Here is a 12774-nt window from a genome sequence, read left to right on the forward strand (position 1 = left end):
TTTGAAACATCTTACCTTTAGTAGCTTCATGAGACCTTCTAACTGGACCATTAGCTCTCTCCGGCTCTCCTGGAGAGCAGACATTCTCTGTTCCAGCTCATCCTTGCGCTGTCTAAGAAAGAAGCAGTTGTCATCAGAAACAGCATTCAATTCACTGAGCTAATCACATTTGCCAGTCTTGTGGACCGCTAGAAAAAGGGCATCTCTGGGTCTTTGACATAGGTTACCAGGCAGGGAAATGTCAAATGAATGAACAATTATAGCTTGGGTGTATGTTTATTTGTTAAAAGTCATACTAAAACAGAATTAAACTCTTATTGGATATTTACCCCCATCTACCCTGAATTAACTATTTAATGAAATCTTTTCTGAATGCTTATTATGTCATGGGTCCTGTGCTGTGCCATTGGGTCCCCTTGAGATAATAAACAAAAACCAAATTGTCACTGAAAAGGGCCAATCCCTCAGATCCTCCAAAACTAAGGACCTTTTTGTAAATCTCACAGAAAACACTGATTACCTTAGTATGTGGAAATCAGATTTAGAAAAGTACATTTTTCATCTCTTCAATTCTTAGTATGCAGTGTGGTGCCTTTCAGAGGAGAAATATTCATGGTATAGTTTTTATAGTCGATATAAATCTTCTGGCTTCGGTTTGGCTGCATAGAGTGAGGTCAGAAAAAAAGGAGTTCCTATACGATTGTTCTAACAATCTACAAGGTTTGTGTTTGCTTAATTTTGGTTTGTTTTGCAGAACTTCTATCAGCTGTCAGCAAGAATGAAAACAATGAAGGACACGAATATTAATGATTCACATTTCTGAAGTATATTTTCCAAATCTATTATTTCATGACCATTAGTGAAAAAGTAATATATACATTTTTTCCTTGCCCCAAAGGCTCCTGTCTGATTTTGAAATATTGGAAATTATATTTTAAAAAGTGTGTGGATGCTTTAACCACGTATGTGTTAATGTATGACTAAGTATGCCTAATCTCAATGGCACAGACACAATATTAAGTGGAGCTATAGCAGGGACTCTGAAATGAAAAACTGACAATATAAAAATGTCACACTGAGTTAGGTCAATGACTCATCCAATTAAAAGATATTTTGTGGGAGGACAGGTTATGGATATAAAGGAGACATTTTTAATTTGCTTTCATATAGGCCTTCTCTATAATGAATTATGAATTTAAAACTTATAAACACATCACTCTTTTTAAAAATATTTATACTTTTGGCTTTTATTGCCATTTAAAGCTTATTCCAGAGCAATCCTTCCTTTGATTTTCTTTACAATTGCCTCTTTTCTGGATCCCGAGGACAAGGCACATCATAATTTTATAGACTTTAATGCTATCTTATTTTAGTCTTTGGTCTTCCTGGTCTGTAGTGTTCTAATTTTGAAAGTATTGCCAATTCGAAAATATTCTTCAATGACAAACCCATTAGCTGGTTTTTCTTTGACCTTGTCTGCACATGGTGTTCCAACTACATCCTCAGAAGGGCTTGGCAGAAGAGTAGATAATGTTTCTGATTTATTTCCAGTTCTCTTCTAGATACTGTTCTATAAATGTTGGCCTTTTGATCATAAGAGCACTTTGAGAAGAAGGTTGAAGCAAACTTCTAATATTATAGGTAAGAAATATTAAGAGAAGCACCCAAAAACTATCAGAAAAAGTTAGCTTATAGTAATCTATAATTAACCAACATTGAAAAAACCTTACTTGTACATTTATCTTACAGTAGTACTCTTTCAAAACATGACATTTACTCTTTCATGCATTTGATTGAATTACATTTTTAAAAATCATTTAATAATGATAATAATAATTTAAAAAAAATCATTTAATAATGTCTTCTCTATAAGTGTTTATACCAGTGGTTACCAAATGTGGGTAACACATCTGTGGTGTAGCCTCCACTGTTCCAAGGAAAAATGAGAAAACAAGGACTAAGTAGTGATTTTATTTTCATTGAGCTAAAAATATTCACGTCTGAACGAATGCCTTTTATTCTGTCAGATTATTTCTAGCTTTGTGTGTGCGTTAAAACCTACTTTCTTTAGGACAGTGTTGGAACAATAGGCAAAATTTTAATATGAACTGTATATTAGATAATAATAAATAACAATATTAACTTTCCTGAATTTGATGATGATACCATGGTTATACAAGAGAATGTCTTCTTTTTTCTTAGAAAATATATACATAAGTATTTAGGGGTAAAGTGTTATAATGTCTGCAATTTACTCTCAAATGGCTCATCAAAAATGCATATGTAATTTACATATATAAGCATATATAGGGAGATGCAGAAGGGTGTGGCAAAATGTTTGCAACCTCTAGGTGAAGCGTAGAAGGAAATTCATTGTGATATTCTTACAACACTTCTTACATTTTTTTTCAAAATAAAAAGTTGAAAAATATACTGTCATTTATGAAACTTGCAATAACAGATGATGGTAGTTTAAAAATGTCATTATATGGTAAAACAAAAAGTACTCAACTTTATGTTGTTTCCCCAAAATAATAAAAAAATTAAGCTGGTCTAATGAAATTCAAGTCTGGAAACCACAGACGTGCATTAGAGATTATGATTCCATTTTTAATTGGTAAAAACAAAAAAAGTCTCTTTATATTAATAAGTTTTCTCGAAGAATAATTTTATATACTTTGAAAAGAATGCCACGTGTATAATATGATGCTTATTTTTTAGGCAAGGGATAGATATGAAAATTTATACTTGTTTTTCTTAAGATTTGTAGTGTCAAGTTGCTTCTGCAGTTTTCATTAATGTTTTCTTCATTATAGAACATGGTATTGTCTTTGCAAACATAGTTCTTTAGCTGTCTTTTAATGGTTCTGTAGTGGGAAGCCTCACTAGATCACCTTGCAAAATTTCCCTCAGATACTCCATCCAATATGGGAAGGAAAGACCTAGGGAACCACATGGAATGTTCCAGCCCTTTCTCTGCTTCATCTGTGCCTCTTGATTGCCTGTATTCTTGAAATTATGAGTAAAGCTCAATACTAGAGTAAGATCATGTGAATCTGACTTGACAATCTAATCCACTGTGTTAACCTGATACGTAACTCATCCTCTAATGGCTTCCTATTGTAGGATTGATAGCAATATCCTCAAGATGAATGAACTAAATGAACAATAAAATGGAGGATGATAAATGTGATAGCAGTATAGATGGACCGGAGGCTGGGAATTAGGAAAGTGTTTATTATAATAGTACAGGCAGGAGATAATTAAGACCCAAGGAACAGAGGTAGAATATACCTGTGATGCTCATTGTGCAGGATCCTGGGCAAGTTATTTAACTTCTGTGAATCTCAGTTTCTTTATCTATAAAAAGACTATAATAGTAATGTCCAGCTCCCAGGATTTTGTTTTTTACAGCTACTGTATGGAACAGTGTATGTAGAGCTTAGTGCATAGAAAGTGTCAGATTAGCACGCAGAAATGTCTATCCTATAATCCTATTCAGTTGCCAGATCTCGGTTGCAAATCTGGCTTTCCACTTTCTTGTGGCTAAAGTAAAAAGGGAAATATGATCATTTAGAAAGGTCATGATGCCCTTAAGATAAAAATAAACTATGCGTTCATGAAAAGCAAAGCTCTGATCTTGCTGCCCCCATTCCCCTACTAAATACATTTCTCCTGTTGGCTTCTCAGTAAGAGGCCCAGAAAGGATGTAACAGGTGGAGAAGACCTCTGTCAAAGCTACAATAAGGAGTCCCTTTGGCGGCTTCACATGGTCGTCCCTCAATGGGAACTCAAGGTCAAAGTAACTGGCGAGAAGTCATTGTTTTGGAACTCTTTGAAAGTCTGAAATGACTAAAAGATAAAACACCCACAGCAGGTTTTCTTAACCTGGGATGTCAGGGTATCTTTGAAATCCCCAAATTGTTAAAAAGTGCTTAGCACAGTATAAATGGTTCATAAGCATCTAAAGAAATATACGTCAAGGGAGTGTACTTCTTCTTCCAGGCAGAAGAAATGTGGAGAATATGGAAGCAGGCAAGTTAATCAGCTAGGATTTAGGTGTCTCAAGCCTCAAGCCTTATGTGTGGGCCACCAGCTGACAGTGAGGGCCGAAAGTCTAGAAGTTCCCCACAGAACCAGACTCCTTAGTGTAGCTTTGAGCTAGGCTGGGGTCATGGGAATGCCCACGAGTCAGGGCCAGAGGATGGTTAAAATTATTCGTCTGTTCCAAGATAGCAACATCAAGGAGGGAAGAAATATCAGTTGGAAAAGTCATCATCAGTGAACCAGGCACATAAAGATGCCTTCCCAGATGGTATCATCCTAATGGAACCAAATACTTTGGGAAGCAAATGCTAACTGGGGGGAACCAGTGAAAATGCTTATGAAAATTCCTAGTCACCACCCTTCCACTAGAGAATGGGATGGCCAGTGAAGAGGTATAAAGAACATTCCAGGCAGAGACAGGGTGCCCTGAGGTGTAGATGAATGACTATTCTATTTCTAAGTTGGTTTATTCCGTTATATTTCTGTGTACACTAGACTTAACTTTCTTGTAAGTCTCGAGGGCCTACGTGATCCTATTTGGCAAAAGATGCTTTCAAGCAGTGACTTTACTTTCATATGCCTTTGAGGAGGAGGATGTAGAACATCCCTTTTTCCTTCTTTTCATTTTCATCCCTTCTGGCTGATGGTAGTAGAATGTGCAAGAATTTCTAATACATCTCTGTGAAAGTAGGACCAGAAATCCCATACGTTGAAAAGGAGGAATTTCTGTTTCTTCCATTAAATTATTTTGTTCTTCCAAAGTATGACGTGATCTCTTCACATCAAGCAGCCCCCACGAGATGCAAGTTCTATAGGTCTCCTTTCCATAACTCAGGCCTTTGGTGGGTTTGCCCCTCTAGCCAGGTGCACAAACCTGGGGAGACTGGATCCCAGCTGCGAGGCAGGGCCTGCCCCCTGGCCAGATGTGCTGAGTGCCCAGATGTTAATATGGCCAAAGGGCAGGGTTAGAGTGGAACCCCCGGAAACATCCATGACTACAATCAATAGGGACTTGATAAAATCCAAATACAGCCATAGAGAATCTGCTTAATTTAGTCTCTTTGTATAGAGGAAGTAAGTGGCACTCTAACTCTGACAAGAGTTTCTGAGAAGAGGCATCTGTACTTATTATAAAAATTATGCCTCAGAGTTAGATTTACCTGAAATATACTTGGCATCCAAATTGAAAGATGGAAAGAATGTTATACTTGCTATAACTTCAAGTGCCTTGTGAAATATCCACATGACATTTTCATGAGGGAATGTCTTTGAGTTTATGTTTGTGTTGTTTACTACACAGACAGGTTTGGGTAAGGGCCGTATTCAAGGTATGGTGGTTAAGTCTGATTGGAGCCCATGGTGTGACTCTCCTTTTGCACGTGGTCACAGTCCTCATCCACGTCTTACTACTCTCTACCGGCCTGACCCTGAGAAGTGCCCTGAAATTCAGGGCTTGAACCAAATGACCTTCTTAGGTCCTTCCCAACTCAAATATTTCATGATGACAGACTAGGTAACACCAGGCCTTTAAATTCATTTGTAGAACAAGAAGGTATGAAAATCTGTATGCAAAGCTATTAGGGACCAAGATTTAGAGATAATTTATGGGTCACAGGTAAATTTTTAAATTTAAAAAACTGTGATGATTCTTTAGTTGTTTACATGTTTGTTTTGTTGATCACTTTTATCACAAACCTATTGTTGATAGCGCAAATAACTAAAGAGAGTTGAGTTCAAATTTTTTCCAGTAAGACAGATATAGAGAACAAACAAGTGGTTACCAATGGGGAAAGGGAAGGGAGGAGTGGCAATATAGGGGTAGGACATTAACAGGTACAAACTATTATGTATAAAATAAGCTATAAGGATATAGTGTACAACACAGAATACAGCCAAGATTTTATAAAAACTATAAATGAGGTATAACTTTTAAAAATTGGGGCATCACTATGTTGTATACCTGTAACTTATATAATACTGTACATCAACTATACTTTAATTAAATAAAGAGAGTGTACTATAAAAAATTCTATTTTCCGGTGAAACATTTTGTTTCGGATCTAAAGAACACTGTTTCCTTTTCTCTGTGTCAAAGAAAAAAATAAATAAATAAACAGCCTCTTTCCCAAACCTGCAAATTCCAGCAATTAGATGTGTGCTATTAAAAAAAAACCAAACAGATGTTAGCAGCTATGGTGGCTGAGGACCGTTTTCTGGTGGACACTGTTAGACTTTATTGATGATCTCAGACACCTGTATTTCCTGAGACGCCTTGGGCTCCTTTTCTTACCTGAGGAGGCGGAGCTCTGCCAGCAGAGTGGGGTTTTGCTGCGCCTTCTCTGGAGTGGGCTGAGAAGCTTGTTCATGCTCTAGCCGCAGCCTCTGGATCTCCTGTAAGATTTCTCTTGGGAGAGAGGAGGAAGGTAAGAAACCCAGGTCAGTTAACTTCCAGGATGTCCAGGATCTAACATCTGAGTAGATCAGGGCCACCAGAACAAAGAAAGAAGGGGTCATCCTATGTGTTGGAGCAGAACCAACCCTCATTACCTGACTGTGTTTACGAGGTGTTGGCTGTAGCTAGTTGGGTTAGGGAACCATTGACCGAAACCTCCCGCCTTGGCCAGGTACGATGATAACTGATGACTGCTTGCCTGAGTTGTCTCACAACAGGAGGTTCCGATAAGGAACATGGTGCTCCCACTAAAAACTAACCAGGAGAATTTGGGAGGGGCCAAGACAGGGAGGAGACAACCAATCTCCCAGAATCCTTCGTGCTGGAATCCATCTTGGATGAGAGATGCGCGCGCCGCCAGGAAGGACCCTGAGTCAGACCAAATATGGGCCAAACAAGATGATTGGCCAGAGACAACCCGGAAACTAACCCCATTACCATAAAACCTGAGACCGCAAGCCACGTGGCAGAGCAGATCTCCTGCGTTCCCTTACCCTGCTGCTCTGACCCCGGGCGCCCGTTCATTCCCAATAAACTCTTTGCTTTGTCAATATGTGTCTCCTTGGACAATTCATTTCTGAGTGTTAGACGAGAGCCCACTCTCCGGCCCTGGAACATTGTTGCCCCTTCCTGCAACAGTTGGGTGCTCTGGGTGAGGGGATACTGCCTTCATCTCCAGTACATCCAAACTAGGAAGACTGCAATATGTCATTGGAGCCTTCAAGCTGAGTGTTCTCCCCAGGACCTAACACTCTCTCTAGTCAGTAATATAATGCTGTGGTAATGTGTTCAACTTTGCAAAGTGCACTGCTTAAGAGACAAAAATGAATCTTCCACTTATTTATGATCTCAGTCTGACACCATAAAGTACCTGCAGCTACCAAGTAAGAGATGCTTGGAAAAAATAAGGATAAATGGTGCTCATTTTGCAAAACTAAATAACCCCATTCTCTCACCAGGAATGAAATTCTTCTCACTGAATTTATCTGAGAAGCCCCCAGGTAGGCAAAATTCTTTCTCTTTTCTTTAATATTTTCAGCCTTAACAATGTATCTGAATAAGGGTAGCCTTGTGAAGGAAAGTGCTTTTAAAAGGATTCACTGTAATTGAGTCTGTGACATAAGAGTGCTATTGGTGTGACCCCTATCAGGGGTGAGACATGTCAGTCTATTATTGATGTTGGGGCCGGGGCTGCCCTGCATTGAGGTGAACATTAGGCCAGCCATAAGGGATGGGTGACCGATGTAAGACAAATTATCCCTAAGTGAGTTAGAAGCTATTAAGCAAGGTTAGAAGTCACAGGTTCTTGGGGGAGGGGTCAGTCTCCCATCCAGCAAAACGCAGAAGAGCCCATAAGATAGAAGGAAGCACCAAGAATGGAAGGTGAACTTGGTGAGCAAGGGGGATGGGTGGCTTTCCATCTGAGAGGCTGATTTACAACCTCCTGCTTCACAAACAGGCCAGAATCAAGAAGCTAATTACCAGTGAGTCACTACACCTCTCATGGGTATGGTGGGAGCTTGGACCATAATTCAGTGGTTTTCAACTTGTTTTTTTGTCCCCCTTGGTGTTCTATAGTGGAAAATTTTCTTTAAAAGAAATCTTCCATGGAAACCCAACATGTCACACAGTTAAGAAGGAACTTCTCTGGTTAAAGAAAGGGAGGTGCCCTGTGCTACTAGCTCTTCTTCCTCTTCATACACCCCTACAGGGCCCCTGAACTCCCAGAGAGCCCAGCCTGAACATCAGTGAACTGAGATTTCCAAGATCTTGAGGGCTAACATCCTGACATCCTGTGACTTCCACTAGTTCTCCTTGTTGGTTCTCAGGACAGAACCATGACACAGCCATTTAGCCCAAGCAAGAAAAAGAGAGAAGCAGCTCTGATCAGATGAGAATAAAGGTAAGATAGGTAAGGAGCATGAGGTGCTTAGACTACACCCAGGGACTGTGCTGTCTTCTTTAGTCTTATTTAATCCTCATAACAGTTCTATTGTATATAGACTAGTATAGTATAGTTCTATTGGTACTGCAATTATCTGTTTTATGAATGAGGGAATCAAGCACATACCAGTTAAAAGTCTTGCCCAATTTCAATAAGTAGGTGGTAGCAGTCATTTGAACTCAGGCAGGTTTGCCCCAAAGCCCATATGTGTTCGACTCCTTCAGTCTTTGGTACTTGCTTGGACAGGTCTAGCCTAGGCAGGCTGTGACTTCCACAATGTAATCTGAAGAGTCCAGCTACTCCTAATACTAACTCTAACTGGCTCCTCTAAGGAGGCTCTAAGAAAGCATTATCTTCTAAAGATCATTTCTGAAATGTCTAAATGACTACGTAGGGTAGTCATGGAGTCAGGTGAGGAATTCTATCCTTCCTTGAAGCCCAGAGATCTGATTATTGGGTTAACTGTCACTTTGGAGACCATGGGATCCCTGGGTGAATTTCCGTGATGCAGGAACTGTGACCTGGATAAGCTTCTGGGATGTGGTTCTGGGGCCTTTGGAAGGCATGAGGCCGTTGGCTTAGAGAGATGAGTTCAGGAGGGACTAGATGCTCTTCAGGCACGGGGTGGGGAAAGAACTCAGGAAAAGGATGAAGCTCTCTTTCTGCCATCTCTTCTCATTTCCATTCCTTTATTCCCTCTCATCCTAAAAACATGTATTCAGAGACTGCAATCCCAAAATGCCCTAGAAGCAAGCAGTAAGAGTGGTAGCATGGTACAGCCAGCACATTCACGGGGTTTCTTGCTGATTCTGGAATCCCACATGGAGGTAGATATCCCTGGGGTATTTCCTTAAAGGAAGTCCCGATTTCCCCTCAAGTGTGCTATCCCCATGCTGAGTGGAAGCAGAGAATCGGAAGGGAAAACAAAGTGCTTTGGAGAGATGGGAGAGTAGATTAAAATTGCAACCAAGATATTTGTGGGATTGTAAATTTTCACTTTAGTCTTGTTTTCTTTCTAAGAATATGAAAATGTGCCAAGTGAGTTTGTATCTTCCTTTTAAGATTTTTTTCTATAGAATTTTAAAGAATAGCATGACCGGGCTTCCCTGGTGGTGCAGTGGTTGAGAGTCTGCCTGCCGATGCAGGGGACATGGGTTCGTGCCCTGGTCCGGGAGGGTCCCACATGCTGCAGAGTGGCTGGGCCCCTGAGCCATGGCTGCTGAGCCTGCGCGTCCGGAGCCTGTGCTCCGCAACAGGAGAGGTTGCAACAGTGAGAGGCCCGGGTACCGCAAAAAAAAAAAAAAAAAAAAAAAAAAAAAAAGAATAGCATGACTATTTATCCCAAAAATTTCAGGTCAAACCCTACAGGTATGCAACAATGATCAAAACCTCCTCCTTTACCGGTCTGATCTCAGAAGGGACATCAGTGTTTAAAGATGAGATTAAGTATTAAGACAGCTTGGTGTTGTTCTAAGAAATACAGAACGTACAAGTTGTTCTTATATGAGGCTTACTCAGCATTGAGTTTGAGATCTGACTCAGATATTTATTCCTTTCTCACTCAGTATATATTGACTGAGTTTCTACACTGTTACAATGTACCAGGCATGGTTCTGGAGCTCAGGGGCCATTTGTCACAGCCTCTGTTCTCAAAGAACTTCCATATCAGTCAGGGAAGACAGACAATAAAAAGGAAACAAACACTTAAATGCGACTTTTTTTCAGAGAGAGATGTCATACACACACACACACACACACACACACACTCACACACACACACGGATATAACAGAGAGTGGTTCCTGGAATAGGAGGTAGTGGGAGAGATCAGAGAGGTGATCTTTTAGGAGGTGGCATTTGAGCTGAGATCTGAGTGATGGGAAGGAGCCATCTCTGCAGAGACCCCGAGGAAGAGCTTTCTAAGCTGCGAAAACAACCGATACTTTAAAGGCTGTAAAGAAAGAAAGAAGCAGGAGTGTCCCAAAAACCTTACCTGTTCTTGTTTTCTAGTTCTGCGATCAGCTGCCTTTGTTGCTTATTTGCATCAATGGTGAAGGAGATGTCAGGGGCACTCCTCTGCTGCGCTGGCTGCTGGAAAATACGTGGTTTATACTATTTAGTACTGGGAAGGGGAACTGACCTGTGTTTGAAAAGACAGGAGTCGTGAGATATGCACAAGAAAGAAAAAACTATTTCTATCAAAACAAAAAAAGCAAAACGTAAAATTAAATGGCCATTCCTCTCCTAAGGACCAGCTTTTTTGGGGATCTGGAGCACATCTATGCAGTGGAAAGCAGAATAGAACCCTTTGGCAGGCAAATATACAAAACATGGGAAAAATTGGTTTTTAGCTTTCTGACTTGAAATCTTTGGGGAACTAGTTCATTCTTGCCATGCTGTTCCCATCGCAACTCTTCTTTCAGTAAAGGTGGGGTTAAAAAAATATATCACTGCTGAAGTATCTCTTTCTCTAGAGTTACTGTTTAACCACTGTAATATACAATTAAAAATTGTATAGCTTTAAAGTCATAGTTAATATGACTTTCTTTTCTTCTTTTGGTCAACATACTTTTAGCATTTCTGTATTCATATATGTAATTTTACACTGATGGATTGCAACCAGCTTTAACAACTGGTGTATATGCAGTCATAACTTTCTCCATTCTTTTGTTTTTTCTAATAAAGTTATTTATTTTTGCCTGCGTTGGGTCATCATTGCTGCGCTTGGCCTTTCTCTAGTTGAAGCAAGCAGGCTACTCTTCATTGCAGTGCATGGGCTTCTCATTGCGGTGGCTTCTCTTGTTGCGGAGCATGGGCTCTAGGCATGTGGGCTTCAGTAGTTGTGGCATGTGGGCTTTAGAGCACAGGCTCAGTAGTTGTGGCGCACGGGCTTAGTTGCTCCGCAGCACGTGGGATCTTCCCGGATCAGGGCTCGAACCCGTGTCCCCTGCACTGGCAGGCGGATTCTTAACCACTGCACCACCAGGGAAGTCCCTCTCCATTCTTACATAATCACATATATATAAGAATATGATTATATAAGAATATATATGTATATATACCTCATGTACCATATTTATATATGTATTTATGTGTATGTGTATTTAGTCAAGGGCTTATTTGATATTGTTTTGTAAAAGCAGGGTCAGATTATGTAGACTTCCCTGTGCCTTGCCTTCTTTGCTCTACCGTACATTATAGAAATTCCTCAATGTCAGTCTTTAGTGCTTTTAAAGCAAATTAAAAAAAATTACAACTAATCTTTCTACCAAAGAATGCCAAGCTTTAAAAAATAACACCCATTGCCTAAGCCCAAAGACATGGTGAAACTCAGCCTGATTTTTCATTTCTAGAAAACTAACCATAGGGAAGGGTTTAAACTTGGTAAAGGTCTGGCTTTTATAAAGCTTTTCTATCATTATTAATTAGCATTTCTTTTAACAAAGAAACGATTTGTGTTGCTAATGAAGAAGTGTGAGGTCCTATATTTTATATCCTAAATGGTCTTCTATAGCTGGCATATGGGAACTTTGACATGTGATGCAGAGTTTTCTTTTGATTTTATGACATAATTTTCTCTTTCTTGCTATATTGAGAAAAGTAGAAACAACTTTTGATATATATTTCTTGATATATTGATAAAAGTAGAAACTTATCTGAGCCAGTTGTGGATTTGAATCATTGCTTGTTCTTTATATTAACTGATTAGGAATTATCCAGAGAAATTGGGTATTGGTCTGGTTCAGCACTATTGTAACAGGAATACCTCGAGCTCTGACTCATGCTAGACCAGAATGATAGCTGGAAAGTGAAAATGGAAGCAGTGGAAGGCCAGATCGTTTTTTAGGTCTTGCAGACGGCACAGTAGCAACTACTCAGCTCTGCTGTTGTGGCGTCAGCTATTAGGGTAACAATCAACGTGACATCCGCTCGTTCAGAGTACTTACAGACGAAGTGGACTCTGCTGCCAGTCTTGCCGCGTATCTGGCGATCAGCCGGTGCTCTTCATCAAGCCGGGTGGAGCTCTCAAGCATACTATTGAGAACAGAGCAAGAGTCAGTCAGGCAACTGAGAAAAGACGGGAATATTCATACTACCACCTGGAGTGGGTTGGCTATTTCAATGTTTCAGTGCAAAAAATTTGATCGTTATACAAAATCCTATTAGGTTAATGACATCAGACCTGGATTCATGATGTGATCTAATATGTGGCCAGGAAGGTCCTTAATAAATCCTACCTTACAAAGAAATCTCCAAAGAGGAGTGACTTTCCTGATCAACATTTCTGATGAAAGAATACTTTCTCTTTAATTTAGTTATATTGCCTTTAA

The 12774-nt window shown here is 39.8% G+C and overlaps 1 protein-coding gene across 14 annotated transcripts in view; it reads right to left on the reverse strand.

Annotated features, from left to right (window-relative positions):
- DTNA (dystrobrevin alpha) overlaps positions 1 to 12774 on the reverse strand; it is a 390818-nt gene that overhangs the window by 25939 nt on the left and 352105 nt on the right. For 11 of the 14 annotated variants that reach the window (XM_079942540.1, XM_079942544.1, XM_079942534.1 and 8 more), the window contains 4 exons: positions 12391 to 12478; positions 10437 to 10534; positions 6338 to 6451; positions 16 to 112 (listed from right to left, as the gene is read on the reverse strand). In XM_079942540.1, the coding sequence (XP_079798666.1) occupies positions 16 to 112; positions 6338 to 6451; positions 10437 to 10534; positions 12391 to 12478 (397 nt within the window). The remainder of the gene's footprint in view (positions 1 to 15; positions 113 to 6337; positions 6452 to 10436; positions 10535 to 12390; positions 12479 to 12774) is intronic. The other 3 variants (XM_079942545.1, XM_079942547.1, XM_079942538.1) reach the window with 1 other exon arrangement.

Source organism: Stenella coeruleoalba (genome assembly GCF_951394435.1).
Source record: "Stenella coeruleoalba genome assembly, chromosome: 14".
Classification (NCBI taxonomy): Eukaryota; Metazoa; Chordata; class Mammalia; order Artiodactyla; family Delphinidae; genus Stenella; species Stenella coeruleoalba.